General features: G+C 45.1%; 1 protein-coding gene across 1 annotated transcript in view; it reads left to right on the forward strand.

Annotated features, from left to right (window-relative positions):
• Positions 1-10,542: 10,542 nt before the first annotated feature.
• ATP12A (ATPase H+/K+ transporting non-gastric alpha2 subunit) overlaps positions 10,543-23,837 on the forward strand; it is a 29,128-nt gene continuing 15,833 nt past the window's right edge. Inside the window, exons 1-11 of the mRNA XM_030307179.2 lie at positions 10,543-10,551; positions 11,217-11,372; positions 14,947-15,006; positions 17,441-17,644; positions 18,415-18,528; positions 19,495-19,629; positions 19,760-19,877; positions 20,132-20,400; positions 21,054-21,252; positions 21,401-21,510; positions 23,045-23,179. Of these exons, the coding sequence (XP_030163039.1) occupies positions 10,543-10,551; positions 11,217-11,372; positions 14,947-15,006; positions 17,441-17,644; positions 18,415-18,528; positions 19,495-19,629; positions 19,760-19,877; positions 20,132-20,400; positions 21,054-21,252; positions 21,401-21,510; positions 23,045-23,179 (1,509 nt within the window). The remainder of the gene's footprint in view (positions 10,552-11,216; positions 11,373-14,946; positions 15,007-17,440; positions 17,645-18,414; positions 18,529-19,494; positions 19,630-19,759; positions 19,878-20,131; positions 20,401-21,053; positions 21,253-21,400; positions 21,511-23,044; positions 23,180-23,837) is intronic.

Consider the following 23,837-nt stretch of genomic DNA (forward strand, 5'->3'; position numbering starts at 1 on the left):
TTAGGTTGCCGACGAATGACAGAAAACTGCCTTTGGCATCTGATTTCCTTTTTAGATGTTAGAAGCTCTCTGTATGGTTTGCTGGGCTGATGAGCTTAGAGAGCTTGCATTAGTTTCTATTAGCTCAGGATTCTCCAGAGACACAGAACCCATAGGATATTTAAATATAGAGAGATTTATTTTCAAGAATTAGCTCACAAAGTTGTTGGGGCTGGCAAGGCCAAGATCTACAAAGCAGGCCAGCAGGCTGGAGTCCCAGGGAAGACTTGATACTGCAGCTTGAGTCGAAAGAGGTCTAGAGACAGAATTCCCTCTTCCTTGGGGGGCCTCAGTCTGTTTTCTCTTCAGTCCTTCAACTGATTGGATGAGGCTCACCCACATTATTGAAGGTAATCTACTTTATTCAAAGTCTATTGATTTAACTGTTAATCATGTTGAAAAACAATGCTTTCACAGCAATATCTAGACTAGCATTTGACCAAAAACTGGATGGTACGGCCTAGCCAAGTTGACACAGAAAGTTAACCATCATAGACCTTTAGTCAGAATTTTCTTTTTTAAAGTTTACTTATTTATTTTGAGAGAGAGAAGAGTGTGCATGAGCAGAGGAGGGTCAGAGAGAGAGGGAGAGAGAGAATCCCAAGCAGGACCCACACTGCCAGTGCAGAGCCCGACATGGGGCTTGAACTCACAAACTGTGAGATCATGACCTAAGTTGAAGTCAAGAGCCAGATGCTTAACTGACTGAGCCACCCACCAGCCCTACTCAGAATTCTCTAAGAGCTGAAAGGTTGCATCAGAAGTAAGATGAAATTATTGAACTGAGACCAGCTTTTTTTTTGCTTCTGTGTGGCATGTCTTTTATTGATTGCTGAAGTGGAGCTGAGGGGTGCCCCTGGCAAAAGATCGGGTTCACAACCAGTGTCAGCCCAGCCCCTTGGGAAGGTGGAGGGTCCAGGACAGCCCAAGGCCTGGCTTCTCCAGTCTAAAGCCAACTCAGCTCATATTTCCTGGCCATGTAGGGAGGGAAAGAAGTAAAAGAAAGGTGTCGTTAAGTTGCCACACAGGTGCTGATAAGCTTCCATAGGCATTCCGAGAAGAGGTGGTTAGTATATGAGATTCAAACAGCCTGTAATCACCTAGACTAGTAGGATTTCCATTCACTTGCTCACCATGGGAACAATATGATTCTTACTGCAGATGAACCATCTCTCACACACTTGTGATGGCATCAAAACCAAATAACCCATCACACAGAAGTGGAGAACAACCGACAAAGACTAGCATTTGCTGAACTGAACTGGAAAATCTCCCAAGGAGATCACAGTTGTTCGTGTCCTAGACTGTGTCTCTGGGAATTAGAAATTGGCATTATGAGGGGCACCCGGGTGGCTCAGTTGGTTGAGCATTCAACTTTGGCTCAGGTCATGATCTCATAGTTCATGGGTTTGAGCCCTGCATTGGGCTCTGTGCTGACAGCTCAGAGCCTGGAGCCTATTTCAGATTCTGTATATCCCTCTCTCTCTGCCTGCCTCTGTCTCTATCTCTCTCTGTCTCTCACTCTATCAAAAACAAACATTAAAAAATTTAAAATAAAAAAAGAAATTGGCATTATGCTGTAAACGGTGTTCCTTCAGCCTTCAATCCTCTCTGCTGATTCAGAACCCCAGCATCTACAGAGGTTCTCCAGCAACCCTGGCATGCCGGGAGAGGTCTCCATTCCTTCCTCCCTCTGCTCCAGCCCTGTCACACTCCACTGCTAACTCCCTGTCCACCAGACACCAAGGATCATCACCACTTCCTGCAAATTCCTGCTGAACCTCAGTTTTCATGAGGCATGGCCACTGTCAATGCACAGAACTTATAGGTGCCAAACCCAAGCTTTGGAGGTGTGGAGGACAGACTTCTGAGCTTTTACTCTCAGTCCTCTCTCTTCCTTGAGCCAGAGGTGCATCCATGAGCTGGGCTAAAGACAAACTGGAATGACAACACATTGCACGGCTCTTCCAATGACTAGCGTTTTTGTACTGGACCAACCTATGCATACCTCATTCTTTCTTCCCTGCAAGGAGATGTCTCCACCCAACCTCCTTACTTTTGGTCTGCCCCACAAGTTAACCAGACATGCCCAGGCAGGTCCTACTGTTGGACACAATTTAGGCTCAAGCTGGATTGCAATGTGTTCTCTTCCCCTTGTGTAAACACATGCACATATCAGTTACCTATAAAAATATAGAAATAATTAGAATGTTGTTGCTTTGAGGTCATGACAATTCAATAAGTTGTTTGTAGAATGAATCTAAAACCTTTTCATGAAAAGCTGTATTTGGATGTCAATATTTACAGGTTACTTGAAGCCAGCACATGGCTGAGACACTCAACTTGCTGTTGGTGAATGTGTACTTCAGGCTGTCTGCTTTGGAGTATAACTGGCCTGTGCTTACTCACACACACTCCCACATCCCCTTCTTCCTGGGAACAAGAGCGGCCTTTTTCCAGAGAATTGCTATGAGACATTTGCCCTTTAGTCTACAGATCTGATCCACAAGAGCAAAGCACCCATTTAATTACATGCAATAAAACTACCACATAAGTATGTACAAAGGCAAGATAAAGGTTCTTAGACCATAAAGTGTTAGAGTCAGAAGGGATTTTAAAGAGCATCTAGTCCAGGGCCCTTGACCTTGGCTACACATTAGAACCACCTGGGGATGCAGCTCACACCAGGCAAGTAGAGTCACTCTCTGCAGGTCCAGGCACAGGTATGCACAGGCTGAGGGCCAATGACCTGGTCCAATGGTTCTCAAGCCCACTCATTCATAAGAATTACCTGGGGAACCTTATAAAAATAAACTTCTGGGACCTATCCCATACTTATTTCAGTGTGGGGTTTTTAAAGCTTCCAAGAGATTCTGTGATCAGTCGGGTTTGGGAACCATTCATCTACCCAGTTCTAACACTGTCCTGAGGCCACAGATATGTTAAGTGTCTTGTCGTAGCAAATATGGTCAGCAGATAAGAAAGCCAGGACTAGAATACCGTTGTACAGGTTCTCAATTCAGCATCATTTATGAAGTAATTATTAAGTCTTTCTGTCTCTCAAGCTGGAAAGAAATATCTACTTTTACATTTTAGGTTTCTCAAAAAAATTTGAACAATGTTTTGTCTTTTTCTATTTCATCAAAAGCTCCTCACATCTAGAAAATCCAACTGCAAAATGAGTTTTTTCAGTAGTTTATAAGATACTTTCCTAATTGCAAAAGTCAATCATTAAAATCAAAGGTTATGAAGGGAGATTGTGAAATCTCCTTTTAAAATGATATTTTTAAAATATTCTTTCATTTCTCCAAGAGAATTTAGATGTGGAGGCAACTACTACATGCCAATCACCATGGCTGTGTCCCTGAGAGACTTAAGCAGCAAAGAGCATAGTCCTTTGATGGGGAGACAAGCAAATGAAAAGAAGCAATCAGGGACTATGAATGCATTAGTCCTCTGGAGCAGGTAGAGTGTGAGGTGAGCTGTTACTCAGAGAATGACTCATGGAAGAAGCAAGTCTTGAGAAGTAAAACATGATGTTTCCAAATCCAATCCAGCCCTAGGAGTCAGGAAACATTCACCATTTGGTTTTTCTCATAATCTCGTGGTTTGTTGTTTCTTTGTGCTAATTACCATTGGAGTTTTGTTGTTGTTGCTTCTTTTCTTTCACTGGCAGGTTTTGTTTTGTTTTGTTTTCTGGTTTGTTTGGGATTTGTCTTTTGTCTTTTACTAAAGTCGTCCTTTGCTCAGTCAGAAATGAACTATTTGGCACACAACTGCAAAGCCTGCGGGTGTTCTATAAATTCTTGGTGCCTGAGTGATGCCAGGTGGCCTTGATAGACTAGATGGTCTCACACAGGGATCAGGAGCCCAGTGTGTCTTTTTGGAATGTGCTCCCCCTGCTGGTCACCACCAAAAGTGAAAATTGGTTTTGAGAAGGCGCTGAATTCCTACAGGGTCCTTTCAGACCCAAGAATGGGACCTCTGCAGAGTGGTAAGAATTTTCTGGCTGAAAAGATATCTGATTAAAGAAAAAAACATCTTACATCCACACTCATGCAGGTTGACTGTCTTAAAGCGAATCCGGTTCATCTAGGCACTTGGGAGGGACTGGCAAAAAGAGAAAATCTGAATCTGTTTTTATTTTCACGTTTGCCCTAGCAATAAGACAAGTATAATTTAGGCCACTGTCCCCAAATGTGCCCGCTGACAAGCAATAAAGGATTGACCCCCAATGCATCTAGAGGGTATAGTGTTGCCAGCAAATAGCAAATAACGATATCCAGGAATAGGTTGCCAGCAAAAAACAAATAACGATATCCAGGAATAGGGTTGCCAGAAAATAACAAATAACAATATCTAGTTAAATTTTCATTTCAGCTAAATAACGTGTGTGTGTGTGCGTGTGTGTGTGTGTGTGTGTGTGTGTGTGTGTGTGTGTAATATTTAGTGGGTATGTCCTATGCAACATTTAAGACATACGAAAACATTATTCATTGTTTATCTGAAATGCAACACTAATGGCAGCCTTGTGCTTTATCTGGCAACTATAAGCAGGAAGAAAAAGTAAGAGGAGAAACATCAGTCTGTTAGATAATACTGCCCAGATGTAGTAGTGACTGGAAGCTGGGGACTGTTGAGCCATTAGACAGGACATGATAACCAGCCCCACCAAGACCCATCTAACTTAATTTTCTCTCCCTATAGCTGGAGACAGTTAGACCCTGCACTATTGTAACTGTCAATTAACTAAATGCAGTTTGTCCTGTTTTTCTGACTCTGCCTGTTTCCTAGAGTGTAATCATGTTGGTCTCATGTTAATTAACACATATTGCATTTCGGCAGCCAGTGGTTTTATTTCCTAAGGGGACACTTTGACAGCCACAATAAGATTGCCTATAAATGTACTAAGTGTTTTCTTTTGCCTTTCCTACCTCTGGCCTCCCCCAGCATCCAGATGCACTTTACAGAGCAGGTCTGACCCTTTGCTCTCTCCCCTGCGTGATGGCAGATAAAATTTCAGAATCTCCACTGCCAACTTACCTCTTAAGGGGACTTCCTGGCAGAATTTGCAGGCAAGCATCTGCCAGTTTTCTCCTGATTGTCCCTTGAAAGCAGTTCCTCGTTTCCTCTACTCGTTTTTTTATTTCCTTGGATGTCTATGCAGAATGCCTAAAGTATCTAGGCATGCTTTGAACTCTTTACTGGGTTGTGGCATTGGCCACTCTTGTGCACCTTTCTGGATCAGCAAGAGCTAAGTTGGTCCTGCTGTGAATGAGACCAGGAATTCAGGCCGTGTTCCTTTTCTTTTTTTCTCCATTTGCTTCTTCAGTGAATTTTTGTTATTTTGAAGTGCTGAATCCCAGAACAGATTTGTTCTGAGAGTTAGACATGCTGACTTAAGGTGCTGGCTTATCACAGACAATTTATGTAAAGTATATGAGAGAGAAAGAGAGAGACAACCAAGTAAGGAAGTGTTTGTAATCTGTGCCTGGTTTACATCAAACACTGACCCCCATAAGGACAAGGTCATCTCATGCACCCAAACACCAAAACTGGCATCTGACAAGGGACAGATCAGACGTGGAAGTTGGGGGAGATCAATGCAGTTGTATTAACTTTATGGAAAAAAGGTCAAACTCTACATTTTACTTTTTTTTTATGAACGTAGATCTTCATAAATAATGAAGCACCTCGTCACTATTAGTAAATTGAAACTGATCTTTGTGGATGAGACAGACTGTGTCTCCTATGATGTCCCTTAATCCCATAGATCCCCTTTTCCAGCCCTTAGAACAGCTCAGTTAACCATGGAAGCACAGGATAAATATAAATTTGTTGAGGCATGGAAAGGGGAGAGTCCCATAAGCTTCCCTAACTTGGATTGTGTAACTACCATTTGCTCTCTCCCTGGTTTCATTCCAAAGACTCTTGACAGAACAAATAAATTTTGCCTAAAATAACAGTTGCTTGGAGACTTGACATGCTCAGGGCATCTGAGTGCTAAAGCACATTTGACAAAAGCCGCAAGACACCTTGTTTAGAACCTGTTCACTGATAGGAAACTCGAATAAAGAGAACTGGGTTCAAGACTCATGTTGGGACAGTTGCAAACCCAGTAACTTCAGAGTTAGGAGGGCTCTCCGTGTCTGTTCTAGAACCACTCATCTTTCTCAAAATGTGGTTTCCATTAGGCTACTCTCATCCTCAAGCGTTCCCTAAGGCATAATGATAAAGTCCAGCCCCTGCACAGTCCCATCTTAACAGCCAGACCTCCTGCTACTCCCTGAGAGAACCTGTCTGCTCTGGCTACCATTCTCTCACTGGAATGCTACCATTTTCATTCCCACCCCTTCGGTCATTGCAGGAGTGATTACCTTCCTCTTTCTTCCTCTCCCATAGCACTCATCACACTCCTCCCTAGTTGTCTCAGATTATACAGCCTTCAAAATCCACTTGCACTTGCCCCCCCACCCCCTTCAAGAGCACCCATCATTCCACTGCCTAGAGCTCACTGCTTCCTTGGTTCCCCTCTGGAATTCTACTGTCTGCCCACTGACTCAGTACTGGACCACTGCTGCCTTTGACATGTCTTTATATTAATATTCTAACCTGAAGTGATGTATCTTACCTCCTCAACCAGGTCAAAATCTCTTTCAAAAGAAGGACCTGTCATGGCACTACACACACATCACTGGCCTCCAGTAAATATTTCAGGAATAAACAATTATTGGAGTATCTGCTTTTGGCTCCTTAACTCTGAATATGGAAGCTGGTAACAAAGAGAGTATCACCCCAGTCACAGAAGAGGCAAATTCCTGCGAAATTAACCAAGCGCCTTTCTATGAATAATATCCTTCACGTCATATGTGCTATGTGTCTTATATGTTACACACATATATATGGTTAAATTCCATGAGAAAGGTGAAGATGATTCAAATGGGAAAAATGTTTCACCCTAAGATTCAAAAATTTAAGAACTTCAGAAGGCAGTCAATTTTTTTCAATCACCTATTAAAAGGAAAATGGTGATGTTTTTGAAAAAGGATCTTAGTACCCAAAATAAGTCACAGACAATAAACCCTAGTAACCTAATATTTTAGGGAGCTATATTCACAAGGGGGAAAAAACATGCCCTGTGGCATGCCCCCATGGCCCCACCTAAGGCCCCTGCAAGCCTTTTACCTACTTCTAAAATCACCCCCATCCACTCCAGTCATGGTCTTTAACAGCCTCAGGCAGGGCCATTATCATGGTATTGGTGCTCATTTCAGAAAGCAGGTTTCCTTTCTGCAGGTTGTTCAGATGCCAACCTCAGAGTTTCTTATACATGAAGAAATGAGGAAGCAGTATAGCGGTGTGCTTGCCTCCAGTTTTGTTTTGGTTTTGGCTTTTCATTTTGACTCTAATCCAGACACCGTCATCCGTGCAGAAAGGCAGCCTAGTCATAGCCTGGCACGATGAGTGGACACAGGTGTGTGGGGACTGCCTGTGTGCGTGGGACAGGAATCCAGGGAGAGGAAGAAAACAGTGGGCAGCAGTGGCACTGGCTGATCCTGATGTGAGGCAGGAAGTGAACCTTCCTCTTCCCATTAGCACCTGGATCCCCTTTTCTTCTGTTGAATCTTCACACTCACACTGCCTGGAGCCAGCTGGCAGATGTCCCTTTACCCAGGATTCTGCAGCAGGAGCGGGGGGGGGGGGTGGCCTTCAGGGTAACAAACGCGATCCAGTAACACAAGGTCCAAACTCTGCCACTCTTTCTGCCTCCCTCCTACCTTTCACGGAGAGTGAAAAGGGACAGAAAAAAAAACTGAATAATTAATTCTAAGAAATAAAAATCTTGGGGTACCTGGGTGGCTCAGTTGGTTAAGTGTCCGACTCCAGCTCAGGTCATGATCTTACAGTTTGTGGATTCGAGCCCCGCATCAGGCTCTGTGCTGACAGCTCAGAGCCTGAAGCCTGCTTGGGATTCTGTGTCTCCCTCACTCTCTCTCTCTGTCCCTCTCCCACTCACGTGTTCTCTCTCTCTCTCTCTCTCTCTCTCAAAATAAGTAAACATTGAAAATTTTTAATTAAAAAAATTTAAAAATCTTGCCATCTCCTTCATCTTACCTTTAAGCTCTTAAAGTGCTTAAAATCAATGCAATTTACTGCTAAATTATTTTCTGCTTGGGTCTTTTACTATTGTCTGTTCGTTAATTTTGCCTCTCCAACTCAAGTGTAACTTTCTTGAGGGCAGAGAATGACACATTTTAGTACCATTTCTCACCCCCCCCCCCCCCCCGCATGTCTGTTATAGTTTCACATAAATTAAGTGCATTAATTGATTAAAATGAGCTAGGAGTAACTGCATATATTATGACAGCCTATCCCAAATATGTAATATTTATCAATGAGGACAGTCCTAAAAGAGCTTCTTGGCATGGATAGGCTTCCTTTGACAGACAGGAAAACCCAGCCTCAAGCAGAAGTTGCGACCATAGTATTTAGGCTGAGAAGGTGTCCTGAGTTGAACCCTGGCCTTTAGGGCCAACTCAAGAGAGGTCATTAGAATTGGGTGGAGTTCAGGGTACATTGCCCAGAATAGGATGCGTGATAGTCCCCGGGGCCAGAAAGAGGGGAGTCTGTGTTTCTGAGGGGAAATCCAGACTACAGTTCTATCAGGTGAGGACTACTCCAGGTGCCTGCCTCCCAGACGGACATTCTCCTCAAGAAATAATGGGATGTGTGGACTCTGGGGAGCAGCAGAGCAGCAACAAGTCAGGGTGTGTGTGTGGAGTAGCCCTATTTGTCCTTTTTGGTAGAAGTCACACTCTAGGATACCTGATGGCATCACAGTGTCACATGGGTCACAGCAGCAGTGGCTGAGACTGGCAGAAGCCAGGAACTCTGCAGGACCAGAGAGGTGCCAGAGAATCTGACAACGTTCTTTTTTGTCCAGTTTAGCAGTAACTAACACTTTCCCAAAATTGACACCAACAAGAGTAAACAGCAACCTTCTCTAGGAGGAATCGTCACAATTTGCTGATTTCTAAATCGATGCCATCACCTCTCTCTTAGCCTATTCCTCTCCCTACGCCCCTCTCTCTTCCCCCTAATCAAGTCAGAGTGAATCTGCATTTGCTTTGGAAGCTTGGATCACACTTGAGTTCAGGGGCATTTCTCCAGGCATCCTGCTTCTCTATTCTGTATCTGTCCAAGAAGGTAGAGCAGGGGCTGGAAGAGGTGACGGTGAGCCAGCAGCCACTTGGGCCCGCAAAGTCCCTTTTCTTGCATTCCCAGCAAACAGTGGGAATGTCAGCTGCACGAAAATTTTGCTTCTCCTTAGCCCTGGCTTCAAATTTTTCCTTTGAAGAACATTCTCCATGAGAGAAGGAAAGAGGGACACCATACAGACTTACTCCAGGGCGCCACTGTTGCTTGAGTTTGGACTAGAATTTAATATCCCCTCCAACTTGACAGAACCCGAAATGTGTATGTGCGAACCAGGTGTCACCCGGGATTTTCCTGTCTCTTACCATTTAGTTAAGGAGTGAGTCATTGGTGTTGCCCAGCTCCACAGGGGTGTGTTGGGGGAGGGCGTCGGACTTCAAAGTCTGCCATTTTGGAAAGAAAATAAGAAAGGAAGGGGGGTGGGGAGGAAGGCAGGCGGCAAGGAAGGGACTTGCGTGTGTAGCATTGGCGGAAGGGGGAGACGTCTGTGCCAGTTAGGGGGTGGGGGTGTTTGTCCGGCCTCAGCCCGCAGCTTCAGTTCTGCCCACGGGGCACAGCCAAGTCCCGGAGTCTCCGGGCTGCGCGGCTTCCTCCCATCTCTCCTCTCCACTTCCTGCCTCCACATTGTTTCAGAACTCCAACTTCTTACCCGCATCCCCGAAGTCATTCAGCTACGCCTCACAGCTCTCTCGGTTATTCCCAAATTCACCCTGACAGCCACACTCGCCTGTGGAAATCCACTCTCCGGTAATAAGTCGCCTCGTGTGGCCAGACCTTCGAGAGCAGTTGCCGCCAGGAACTGCAATTCCCCCGTCTGCTTACAAACTTTTGCCAGTTCCTTTGTTGGTAAGCAAATTTTAAAAGCAAAGCGGGTGAGGGCTTCCACCCCAGCTTGGACGAGGCCTCGTGAGCGTCCGGAGCTCGCTCGGCGGCGGGCCGCGTTGGGCCGACGGCGCTGCCCTTCAGGACCCCGCGCACCGGGCCAGGGCCCGCACCGCGCCCGGCTCCCGAGATAGAGGTCCCGTCGTGGTTTTCCGCGCCGGGGCCCGCGCCTGCGGCTTTCCCGCCTCCCGGGGCGTCCCGAGGCTGGCGCGTGGGCGGGGCGGGCGGCATTTAAGGCGGGCACCGCCTCCCGGCGGCAGCGGCTGGCGCTCGGCCGCGGGAGGTGCGCCTCGGGACCGCGCCGCTGCCGCCAGAGCCCGACGGGACCCCCGCGCTGCGCGCGCCGCCGCCGCTGCCAGAGCCCAGACCCCGCGCCCGCCCGCAGGCGGCGCCACTAGCGGCGCCATGGTCAAGGTGCGTGCGGCCCCCGGCGTCCGCCCGAGACCAGTGCGGACGGGTGGAAGGCGAGGAGAAAGAGGGAGGGCGGGTCGTCTTTATTCTGCCTTCCTTCTGGCCTCTGCACGGCCCCTCTCCCCTCCTGCGGCTAGCTGGGGTGAAGACCCAAATCCAAACCTCGGGGGAAGGGGCCCCAGGGGTCCCAGGCCGGCTCCGATTCGGAAGGTGGAGCGGGGCGGGGGGTTAAGACCGCCCTGCCCGCGACTGAGGTTCATGAGCTCAGTGGGCACGCCGCACCCGAGAAGCGGGACTGACGGCCGGTGTGTCCTGTGGGGAGCAAGATACTAGGGCGCCCCTGGGGCTTCTTGGAGGGGTCATGTCTCCAGCTGGGGGAAGTAACTTCCCACCTTCCCCACCCCCAAGAGGGGTACCCTGAGGAGATGCTGGCAGGGCTGTGTGGCCTAGCCTTCCCTCTACACTGGAGGAGAGGAAAAGAAAGGGGTCCAGGAGTTGCTATTTGAAGGTGGGGGAGAGAGAACCTCTCCACAGTCTCGCCAGAGGAGAGAATGAAAGGTGCGAGGGAGGCTCCCTTCCCTGCCGGTCCCTGACCCACAGGGAGAAGAGCTTGAGCCTCTTCAGAAAACCCATCTTGGACCAATACTGCACCTCTGCTTTCCTTTCAGAAAACACTAGAAATTTACTCTGTGGAGCTCAGTGGAACGAAAGACATTGACCAAACAGACAAGGGGGATGGCAAGGAGAAGTACAGAGGCCTGAAGAACTGCTTTGAACCCAAAAAGAATCACCAGAAAGAGGAGCTTAAGAAAGAACTGGATCTGGTCAGTTGATTTGGTCCTTAAGCCAAATGGGTCCACCGAGTACTGCCCTTCCCCCTGAGAACTTGCCCCTATAACCTGCCTCTTACAAAAGAAAGATCAGTCTCGACGATTTGAAAATCTCCCTCCCCGCTCCGCCATGAGATTTGTTTCCTTGTTTAAAATAAATGGCGTGATAATATCTACCCAGGGGTAGGTCCCGTGCAGGATTCCTGTATTCTGGTTGTAGGCACTCTGAGGGAAGAGCCTCTGATTCCAGTCCCCACAGGCACAGCCCAGACCTCTTTCCTTCCTGGCTGTTTCATTGAGACATAGGTGACCGATTGCCAGTTTTCAGCTGGTAAGGTAAAACTGTTGGAGCTGGAACCATGCAGGAGAAAAACCAAAACCACGAAACCTTGCTAGGTTTCTGGCTATGTATGCCCCATGAGAAAGAATAATTTCACTGGTAAGAATATTGGGCTTGGATTCAGAGAACCTTAGGCTCAATTAAGTTCCACTTCACTGATTGATAACTGGGAGCAAACCACCTAGCTTCAGTGAAGCTCCATTTTCTTTGTGGAAAGTGGGAAATAAGCAATTTGCAGGGGTGAGGGGGAAAAGTGAGAAAAAAGTAAGAATATTGTGTAACTGATGCAATTTGTAGTTTAAGGTGTAATTTATAATTAGTCATTTTGTGATTTATGGAAGCCTGGTATTCCTGTTAAGGAGGAACTTTGGAATTATTAAAGCTGGCCACCATGGGAGAGACCTGCCTCAGAACTGAAATGTGACAGGTTACATCTTAGGAACGTCAAGGCGGAAACTTCCACACCAAGCCCGAAATTTGCTAGATTGCCCCTGCAGTTCACTGCAGACTTTAAAATTCTGTTATTGTTGGAGCAGATAGTAGTGGTGCAAGTTCATGTGGGCTAGCGAGCCAATTGTTAAATATTCAGGAATTTGGCAAGTTGGTTGACATTGGGTTAGCAGCTTGAAATTTGGCTATGGTGAGAAATCAGTGAATGCTATAAATCAGAGCTTTTAGTTTATTTTTCCTGGCAGGCTCGCTAAACATTCAGCAGCACACCACTAGGTATTTGTCCATGTATGTTCTGACAGTTAAGAACACAGCCCTGAAACTGGACTGACCCACATTCAGATCCCAGTTTGATTGACATTCATTTCCTATTTTGAAAAACAGGAATTAAAAATGGTGCCTACCTGTTGAAGTCATTAGAGGGTTAAATGAAGTAAAGGAGGAGAAAGGCTTAGCACAGCACCAGACGAAAGATAGCCATTCTTATTTCCTATGTATCTCTAGCATTTAGGATTGAAGGCAAATCTAGTCTTCCTTGAAATTGCTACTTACAACATGAACGTATATCCATTATGCCTGTTTACTATGAAGACAATCTCCCTTTTTTGAGCATTTTGTGAAGATGTATAATATAGGAAAATAATTTTTATGGTGTTAGCCGGTGTTCCCCTGCTTCCCTGCTGAGAGAGGAACATCTTTCTTTCCCAACATTCTCACAAGAATCCTATAATTTCATTTGTGACAGCATACTTGGATGCCCTCTGGCACATTGGAACTTTGACAAGAACTAAAGTATCCCTGGCTTCTGAATAAACAGGCTGATTTATGACCCAAGCCTGAGCCACAGGATGATGCCCTGAGCTATTCTAGTGCCGGCCAGCAGGGTGCGCCAGAGGCACCCACCCCTCCTCCTCCCCCTCCCCCATGCTCTCATCCACAAAGTCAGGGATAAAGGAAGAGGAAAGGTATTCTGCCTCACACTATATATAGGCTCCTTAAAGTCTGAGTTCCATCCATGTGAACAATGGCTGTAATCACCTGTTACCTCTGTCTGCCCAGAACTTAGCACACTGTGCACAGAACTGTGTCTTAATCCTTTGAATCCCCAGCAATATCTTTCAATTGTTAATATTAGTACAACGACTGAATGAGTAAAGCAGAATCTGGCTGAAGAAAGGGCAAAAAAAATGTTGTAATTGGAAAATCTAATCTCTTACACAACATGTCACTTTTTTGCATGTACTTAAGAAAAGAGATGGTTCTTTTACCCATCACAGTATAAATCTTTGTTTCAGATGATCAGACCTTAAAGAATCCTGAGTGCTGCTGCTAGGAATTTACCCAAGGGATACAGGAGTGCTGATGCATAGGGGCACATGTACTCCAATGTTTATAGCAGCACTTTCATCAATAGCTAAATTATGGAAAGAGCCTAAATGTCCATCAACTGACGAATGGATAAAGAAGTTGTGGCTTATACATACAATGGAATATTACTTGGCAATGAGAAAGAATGAAATCTGGGCTTTTGTAGCAACGTAGATGGAACTGGACACTGTTATGCTAAGTGAAATAAGTCAGTCAGAGAAAGAAAGATACCATATGTTTTCACTCATATGCGGATCCTGAGAAACTTAACAGAAGACCAGGTGGGGGGAGAAGGGGGAAAGAAAAGTTACAGAGAGGGAAGGAGGCAAACTATAAGAGACTCTTAAATACTGAGAATGAAGTGGATAATGGGCATTGACGAGGGCACCTGTTGGGATGAGCACTGGGTGCTGTATGGAAACCAATTTGACAATAAATTTCATATTAAAAAAAAAAGAATCCTGAGTGCTAGATTTTCTAGGTAGGGTGCAGGAGAGTTACTTAACCCTGGGTTTTCCAGGACAGGAAGAGGCTTCTAATCCTGTAGCCCAGTGGGTCTCAAGGGAAGGGAGAGGAGGAATTTGCTCCCCAGGGGACATTTAGTAAGGTCTGGAGACATTTTTGGTGATCACAACTCCACGGAGGTTGCTAATAGGTGGCATATAGCAGGTGGAAGCCCCCCCCCCACCCCCCTGCAACAAAGAGTTATTGGCCCAAATGTCTATAATGCCAAGGTTGAGAAACTCTGCTTTAGTCTGATGATTCTATAACAAAATTAGCAAGTGTGGACCATACTGGTATTTATTTGGCAGATTGTAAGTCTCAGGACTTCTCTAACAAGTGAACTCCCTGAGTCTCAAGTATTTGATTAAGGAAACTCTTGCCTCTTCCTACCAGAGACTACCTCCCCAAAGAGGGCTGCACGGGTAATAAGTTGTGAGAATATATCAGATGGGTCTGGTTAGGTATAGCTCATCACCCTCAACTGATCCCAGAACTCAGGTCTGAACTAAGTATCCAGATCACTAGTATCTGGACAACAGAGAGGTATGCTAGAATTTGCATGTGCTGGAGAACAGATTGAGGTGAAATGCATTGCTTTGTTCATAAAAACTAAAGACCGTTATTATGTGGTAAATGGCAAATTAAGCCTGAACTCAAGGGATGGCCAGAAAATCCCCTGGCCAGTGAATCAGAAGAGCAAGCCTTTCTTGCAGCGAGACTCTCTCTTCCCTCACTGCAATAACCACCTGGCACAGAGGGTTTTTTCCTTTTCTCCCTCACTCCTGCCCCCCCCCCTTCTATCCTCAGTGCTACTCTCAGTTTTCAGGGGCTGGTCTAAACTTAGTTTAGCATTTGTGTCTTTTGGAATTATCTAATGCACTCTCTTCTTCTTTTCACGGACTTCAGGATGACCACAAACTCAGCATTAAGGAGTTGGAAAAGAAATATGGTACAAACATCATTACAGTAAGTCATCAGGGGACTGGGGATCAGGAAGACTGGGACGGAACTATACAAAGGACTGTACAAAGCTGTGTGCTTAGGGTGTGTGGAAAAGTGGATGGCATCTTTAGGATGAAGCAGCAACTTTGGGAACGCCATTCACCTACATACCCAGCATGTGAGAGGGGGCTGGTTAACCTGAAGAGCTGGCGGGGCTGAACCACGCCCCAAGTCAAGCCCCTCAGCTGAGCTGGATGCCTGGCTGTAAACAATCTTTTGGTTATAACTGCAGGAAAGCTGTGGTATCCCCAGGAAGACTCAGACACGTCTTTATGGTCGTGGTCAGAGGCAGAGATTACTTTTAACCTCCATGTCCAGGAAGTATAATGGTCTTATCAAAGAGTGGGGAAAACCAGTGTTAAAAATCAAGCATCCAGAGTGACAGTCTTAGAGCCCTGCTTGTCTGCCTCTTCCTCTGAGAAGAGCACACACTGGTGTGCTCCAAGGCATCTAGCAAATTCCCCCATCACAGAAGGACTGCTTCAAATTCAAATTAAATTTCAAAAGTTTTGGTGTCTTGACATCAGGAGATTTGGAAACATCTGTCGAAGGCAACAAAAAGAGCTATGTGCACCGCACAGGACGAGCAGTGAGAGGGGCAGAGGGACAGGTGATCCCTGGTCTCAAGGAGTTAGCAGTCCAGCAAGGGATGCGGATATATAGGGGAGTATCATAACATCCAGTCTGTTCCACTTAGATGGCAAAGATAGGTTTAAACAGTGTGCTGAGTGACCCATTCTGACCAGAGGAACCAGGCTCCCTGGATGGAGCAGTGCGTAAATCAGGATATAGGAGGATTCAGGTTTAAGTTAGCAGAGTACCCAGGAGCTGGAGAGGACAGGGTATGTTTGTAAATCAGTCTGGGGTTTCTGGGAGCTAATGTGTGTGGAAAGGGGAGAAGAGGGATAAAAAATAAGGCTGGGGAGTGGTAATTTGGGTGAAACTATCAAACACTTCCATATTAAACTAAGGAATAAGGACTATATTAGTTGTACTTACACACAATTTCTAAACAGGGAAGTGATTTGAGTAAGATTGGTTTTCAAAAAGCAATTCTGGTAGAAGATAGTAGAAGATATATATAGATATAGATAGGTAGATTCTGGTAGAAGAGAGAGAGGAAACAGACAAGCAATTCTGGTGGGAGATATATATAGGTATCAATAGGTAGGTAGACAGATATTTTTTTTTTAAGCGGGAGATGGAAGGGTCTAGTAGAATGAGACAATCACTCAGGAATACAAAATGAGGAACCAAAACAGGGTGGTAGCAGTAAGATGGGAAAGGAAGGGGGCAGATTCAAGAGACATTTCAAAGAAATAACTCGTAGAACTGTGCTTTGCTGGAGTTTTTGAACAGATCCCTGATCCCAGTTACCAAGGTAGAGAAGCAGGAGGAGGAGGAGATTTGGTCAAGTGGTGGACAGGGCCATGACAGGGAGCTGGGGGCCGAGAGATTAGAGAAGGCCATAAGAAGGAGAAGGTGGTAAATTTTATTTGAACTATACTACAAGTTGGTGGCTCCAAATCTAGTTATTCAGCAAATACATGAGCCTCTATTACCGAAGAAGCAGTACACCCTATAAAAGACACAAAAATGAATAAGGGTAGTCTTTAAACTATCCTTTAGGTAGCTTACAACGTATTAGGGAGAAAAAGTAATGACAAGACTTTCTCCACAAAGGATAGTTTGTGGGGGGAAAAAAAGCCTTATGAATCACAATACACGATTTCAAGGTGGTGGAGGGGCCTGTGTGCACCTGTGGATGGCACACTTACCAGGAATGGCTTCTGGCAAGAAGTGACTGCTGATGTGGGCCTCAGGGGTTGGTAGGATTTATAACACTTAAGATGAGCAAGAACTTAGAACTTGGGGTGGATATATAGAAAAGCAGAAAGACACCAGACTTAAGGATGAAAAATTAGCCCAATAGAGAATATTTTCTGGATAATTACTACATTGCCCTTAACCCTGGTGATTAGCTTTTATATTTCAAATCCTCCTTAGCCAAGTTACTCCTATCTAGAGTGTAGTATAATGGCTCTGAAGCCAGGTTGCCTGGTTCAATCTGGTAGTACCATGTACTAGCTGGATGATTTAACCTCCATGTGCCTCAAATTCTACATCTGTAAAATGAGGATAATAATGGTACCTTCTTCAGAGAGTTATTTGGAAGAGTATATGAGCAAATATATGGAGTACATCGCTTGGCTGATAGCACTAATATTAAATATTCTTTTTAAAAAGGTGAGGGTTGGGGGAGAGGAGGCATCATCTACTTTTCCCGGGTCCTCCTTGCGCATGGTTAACTGCTACCCACAACCTGCAGAAAAAATGATGTCCAACCTCAGAGAAGAGAAATGTCTAATTCCTATTTGTTTTTGCTTGGCTTTCTCAGGGTCTTTCTAGCACCCAAGCTGCTGAGCTCCTGGCTCAGAATGGTCCCAATGCCCTCACTCCTCCCAAGGAAACACCGGAGATCATCAAGTTTCTCAAGCAGATGGTGGGAGGGTTCTCCATCCTTCTGTGGATAGGAGCCATCCTGTGCTGGATTGCATATGGGATCCAGTACTCCATGAATAAGTCTTCATCCCTAGACAACGTAAGGGGGCCTCTTTCTAGGGTTTGCTAAACTAGTAATGGGAAAACAATCATAAAGTAAGGCCTTTGGTGGGCAGAGCTGGAATCAGGAGTCTACACTGATCACTCACTGTGCGGGTTTGAGAAAATCAAGAATTTTACCAGCTATAAAACAGAAATTGTAGCTAACTTTCTGATGTCTCAGGGGCAGCATGAGGCGTGAATTTTAAAGAGAGAAAGAGGGGCACTCTAAGTTCCTAAGGGAAAAAATATCTGTATCCATATGAAATATTTTGGGGTTCTCTCACCTCAGAGCTAATTGTCTCCCTTTAACATGGGGACCGTCTATGCCTGCTGATAACTGAGTACCAAAACCAAAAAACTGAATTGGCCAACATGATGCTAAGAGAAAGAAGCTAGATACAAAAGGCCACACACTGTATGATTCTGTTGATATGAAATGTCTAGAATGGGTGCATCCTAGAGACAGAAAGCAGATCAGTGGTTGCCAGGATCGGGGAGTGGGAGTGGGAAATGACTGCAACTGGGTACTAGGGATCTTATTGGGGCGATGAAAATGTTCTAAAACTGTATTGTGGTGATTGTTGCAAAACTGTAAATTCATTAACAATCGCTGAATTATGCACATTAAATGGATAAATTTTGTGGCCTATAAATGACACCAGAATACCACTGCCATGTCTCTTGCCTTCCCATGGAGAGCTCTATCCCTAGGACCTGACTCACTCCTGATGCCTGTTCTTCTGATCGATGCTTCTCCTCCTTACCCAGGCATACTTGGGTTGCGTGCTTGCCTTGGTTGTTATTTTAACGGGGATCTTCGCTTACTACCAAGAAGCAAAAAGCACCAACATCATGGCCACCTTCAATAAGATGATCCCACAGGTGGGTAGCAGCCATCCCTCTCTGGTCTCCACATGACTTCAGATGAGGAAGCACCAGATGAGGAGGAGAGTGGGGCCTCTGAGGCAGAGAGTCTGTGCTCCACCGTTTGCTGTCTAAGTCTTAGGCAGTCCCTCTGAAGCCCCACTTCAGCACAGAGTTTTGAGATGATCAGGGAAGTAGGACACAGGAAAATGCTTAGTCGAGAACAAAGCACAGAAGCATCAATCATCACACAACATCTTCTATTACTGCTCATGAGCTTTGGTGGACTGTTCAAACAAAAGTAATTCAGGGACTTCCAAGAGTGAGCTGTAGAAGTTCAGGAGTATTCCCTGGTAGCCAAGGAGGTCAACCTGCAATTCTTCATCTGTGACCGTTTTTGCACCCATTTTGGAGCCTCTCTGCACATTGTCCCAAACTGCTCTTGGTGAGGGAGGCCTCCTGCTGCTGTCTTCCCACAGGGTCCCATGTTAGGTGTCCTCTAGGGAGACCACACACCACTGGCAGCACAGTAGGAAAACCAAGCTGCCCCTGGCCCACGGAGCTGCCAGCTGGAGAGGGTTCTGGATGGGATCGTCTGTGCTAAGAAGTGGGAGATCTGCCTCCCACTCCATTAAAGTTTTCCTGATCTGAGCAAGATTACTAAACCCTTTGGCTCAGGCTTCAGGGCTCTCCCTGCACATCCCATCCAAGATCACTCAACATTAATTGTCCCTCTTACTGTCATGCCCAGGGCTGTCAGTTTGTTCTATCTGCCCACAACAGCATATTCTGGTTCCAAGAACTCTCTAAGAGTTCCTCCTCAAGAAACAAGAGATCTTAGTATGTTCAGTCCCTAGGTACAAGTCTTTGGCTTCCGAGAGCTGTGGCTTCCATGGCCTGCATTCCCGAGATGTGGGAAGGTGCAGATGGAGGAGCACTGGCATCATTCCAGGATGAGTTGTCTGCCACTGTTTTCCTTTGCAGCAAGCTCTTGTCATTCGAGATTCCGAAAAGAAGACCATCCCTGCAGAGCAACTAGTGGTGGGAGACATAGTGGAGATTAAAGGAGGAGACCGGATCCCTGCAGACATCAGGTTGTTGTCTGTTCAGGGCTGTAAGGTAAGCATCACAGGACACCCCAAAGATCACGCTCATAACTAGTTGCAATTATGTTGTCTTTCCAGGTCTCAGTGTAACTGTGACAGGAACAAGATGCCTAGTCTTCAACTTTTTTCAAAATTTCTTCTAGGTAGATAATTCATCTCTCACTGGGGAATCGGAGCCCCAAGCCCGCTCCTCTGAGTTTACCCATGACAATGCCCTGGAAACAAAGAACATCGGCTTCTATTCTACAACTTGTCTGGAAGGTAAGTCCGGCTGTCTCTCGGGACCACATGCCCCACCCATCCCCCTTCTCCCCCTTAGGTTTTATGTTCTTATCTCTTTACCACCTCTTGCTACAAAGCCTTTCCAAGAGAAAACATGGAACTGAAAAGCCCAGAGAACTTTGTAATGTCATGTGCTAATTGATCGTGTAAGCCAGCAAAGAGAGGACTGTAAACGAGCTGTGGTCCCCTTGTAGCTGAGGACTCCTGGAATAAAATGTCTATTTCACCTGTAGGCACAGCGACTGGCATGGTCATCAACACAGGCGACCGCACCATCATTGGTCAGATTGCCTCTCTGGCTTCAGGAGTTGGAAATGAGAAGACACCCATTGCCATTGAGATTGAGCACTTTGTTCATATTGTGGGAGGAGTGGCCATCTCCATCGGCATCCTTTTCTTCATCATCGCAGTGTCCCTGAAGTATCATGTCCTGGACTCCATCATCTTCCTCATTGGCATCATTGTGGCCAATGTGCCTGAGGGTCTCCTGGCCACTGTCACTGTGAGTCCATGCTGCTAGGTGGCCTATACCCTGACCCTGGTAACCCTTAGCATTCTGCTGTGCTGGGTGAGCACCCACCGTACACTGTGAGGCTCCTCCATCTTCAGAGCCACACTCCCTCCCTGTCAGGGATACCATGGGACATTCTGAATAGACTGTTTCTTAGACCAAAGGAATTGTGATATTGTTAATATTCAAATGCACTGTCCTAGAAAACATTATGTTTTCATTTTCAGGAGATCTATCTGCAAATTGCATATATTATCTTTCTCCTTAAGATCTAGATAAGACAAACTCAAACTACCACCTACAGATTTTCAGGAAGCCTGATGCCTTCTCTACGTTTTCACATTTCTTAAAAAGAAAAAAAATATCCTTGGCAATTTCTACAACTGAGGAATTTAGGCATATTACTTACCTCCTAAGTTTAATAAAAGGATTGTGGCATATAGGTCTTTATGTGGTTTATAGCACTGGGTCAGCTTTGCTGCATCTGTAACTATACCTCTGTTCTGCAATCAGTTCAGCTCCAGCTGCTTCTGTGTTCTGGAGCCCAAGTTCAAAATGATGATTTTTCTCAAAGCTTCTCTCTCTCTTTCTGTCTCTCTCTATCGGTCTCTCTCCCTCTGTCTCTCTCTCTCTCCCCGGTCTAGGTGACTCTGTCGCTGACAGCTAAACGGATGGCCAAGAAGAACTGCCTGGTGAAGAACCTGGAGGCAGTGGAGACCCTTGGCTCCACCTCCGTCATTTGCTCAGACAAGACTGGGACTCTGACCCAGAACAGGATGACCGTGGCCCATCTGTGGTTCGATAATCAGATCTTCATAGCTGACACCAGTGAAGACCATTCAAGTAAGTCTTCTGGAACATTCAGTGGGGCCTGAAGTTGTGGACTTGAGTAGAGGAGGCCGAGCGGAATGTGGTTGCAGTCTCAGAGAATTGTTTGAATAGTATGGGTATTAGGCCTACCACCCCCAGGATCCACTGTTCTGTTTTCCAGACCAAGTCTTTGATCAAAGCTCTGGAACTTGGGCCTCCTTATCAAAGATAATAACATTGTGCAACAGAGCTGAGTTCAGACCGGGACAGGAAAGTGTCCCCATCATGAAGGTAAAGTTTCAGCCAGTTTGAAGTCACTTTCTCCATTCTGATTTGGTGCTTGAATTAAATCTCTCCAACTATGTAAAGTTTGTACCAGTAAGAACAAGTCTGACTCACAAGACCCGCAGAAAATTTTCTTCACTCTAAGTAGCTTTCAGAAATCACAGAGATGTCTAAAAGTCCTCAGAACATTGATTTGGTCTTTTGAAAATTCTGTCTCATTCCTGAAAATGGATGTGCCTTTAAGGTACTTTCCTTAAAGTAGATATAATTAAAGTTTCTTTATTACATAAATGCCATTCACTTTATTACTTAAATCCATTCGCTGAAGTTTAAAATATAATTGGATGAAAATAGAAGGATTGACCTTAGAACGTATTCCTCTTGGCAGGAGATGGGGTTCTAAGGGGTCCTGGAATGTTGGAATATACAAAAACAAACTTCTCCCTCCCCCTCCTTCCTTCCCTTCCTCCTCTCTCCTCTCCCCTTCCGCTTCTCCCTCTCAGTGAGTTCTCCTGGCTTTTCTGTTTGCCATCTGTTTCCTTCATTGACTCTTGCTCTTTCTTATACTTTTTATTTGATTGGTTTCTTTCTCTATCAGACAGCTCATCAATTCTCTTCTAGGCCAATCACTTCTCTGCCCATATCTTTCAAATCCTCATCTCCAATTCTGATTTCTCACCCAAACTCCATGGATCTTCAGTTAGTTTTGTGTTTCCACTCAGAAGTTTTGCCATGTTAGACTCTCAACAAATTATATTTCTCACCTTCCACATGTGCCCAACCTGGCTCTAAATCACTCTCTTGTCCAAAATTTCCTATTTTTTCTATGACATAACCATTTTACTTGTCATTCAAGCCAAACCTTTTGGGAAGTGGTCTTTAATTTTCTTCATTCCTAATATCTAGTGAATCACCAAGTCCTATTATTCTGGCTTCAAAAATATCTATAATTTTATATTTATATTATCACTAGTACCTTATATCTAATTAATTATACCAACCTCTTAATTAGCTTCCATGATTCCAGTTTGTCCCTTCCCCAAGTCTTTCTTCCGTGCCACTAATTTTCCTTAAAGACTTCATTAGATGAACTGCTTCACCTAACTTTGCTCAAAAACTTTCTGTGCATCTCTGTTTTTGGCTTCTCAAGTTTTAGACCTTGCCTGCCATATCCACCTGTATGTCCAGAATATATACCGAACTCTTCCATTTCATGCCTTCTTTCATGACATTCTGGTTTCCAGGAGGCTTTCTTTTGCATCTTTATCTCTTGGTAATCCATCCGTCTTTCAAAACTAGTTCATATCTGCTTTTTTCATGAGACCCTCCAGCTCTCTCAGAGCTCTGTTTTGAACTTGCCTAATGCCAGTAGGCAGCACCATTCAGTTTAACACTTTTACCATGCTTCATTCAGTGGCTAATTGTGGTGTAATCATTTGTTAGATGGTAAGCTTAACTAGGCTCTATGCTGGCTCATTAAATATGATCACAAAAGAACCAGATTATGTGCTGCAAATATTTGTTATCTCTTGATTCTCAGAGAGTTGTCGTTGGAGATGCCTCAGAAACTGCTCTTTTGAAGTTCTCAGAGGTCATTTTGGGTGATGTGATGGAAATTAGAAAAAGAAACCACAAAGTAGCTGAAATCCCTTTTAATTCAACCAATAAATTTCAGGTGAGTTTTTCCTCACAACCAAATCTTTGCCATCACTAGACGGCATTTCTAGCTGTAAGTATCCTTTGGTTAGTGTATATTTTGAATGATATTTGACTTCAGAAATAGTCATCAGGGATGCAGGGCCTGGGCATCTAATAAGCCCAGAATAGGTTTCCCTTGCTGGCCTCTTTCCTTTGCTGGAAGTAGATAGAGAAGAAAGAAAAGTAGAGATCTTGTCAGGTGCCGGCTGTTCCTGTGAATGATCTATGTTATACACACACACACACACACACACACACACACAACCACTTCACTCCCACCCCTACCCCCACCCCCTCCGGGTAACATTTGCACAAGTGAGGGGCAAAAGCCTTATCCCAAAGGATAAATGAAAGGTGAGGAGTGGGGAGAAGTAAAATTTACTGTGCCCTTCATTTATGTCCAACACTTTACATACATTCTCTCAGTTAATCCTCACAATAAACCTGAGGTAGGGCTAATTAATCTCAATTTCTAGGTGAGGAAACAGACCCTTAGAAAATATTGATGAAAGGAAGGAAGGAAGGAAGGAAGGAAGGAAGGAAGGAAGGAAGGAAGGAAGGAAGGAAGGAAGGAATGGAAAAAAGAAAGAAAAGAAAAAAGAAAAAAAAATGTGAATCCTAGCAGAGTTACCCAA

This window comes from Lynx canadensis, chromosome A1 (assembly GCF_007474595.2).
Source record: "Lynx canadensis isolate LIC74 chromosome A1, mLynCan4.pri.v2, whole genome shotgun sequence".
In the NCBI taxonomy this organism is placed as follows: Eukaryota; Metazoa; Chordata; class Mammalia; order Carnivora; family Felidae; genus Lynx; species Lynx canadensis.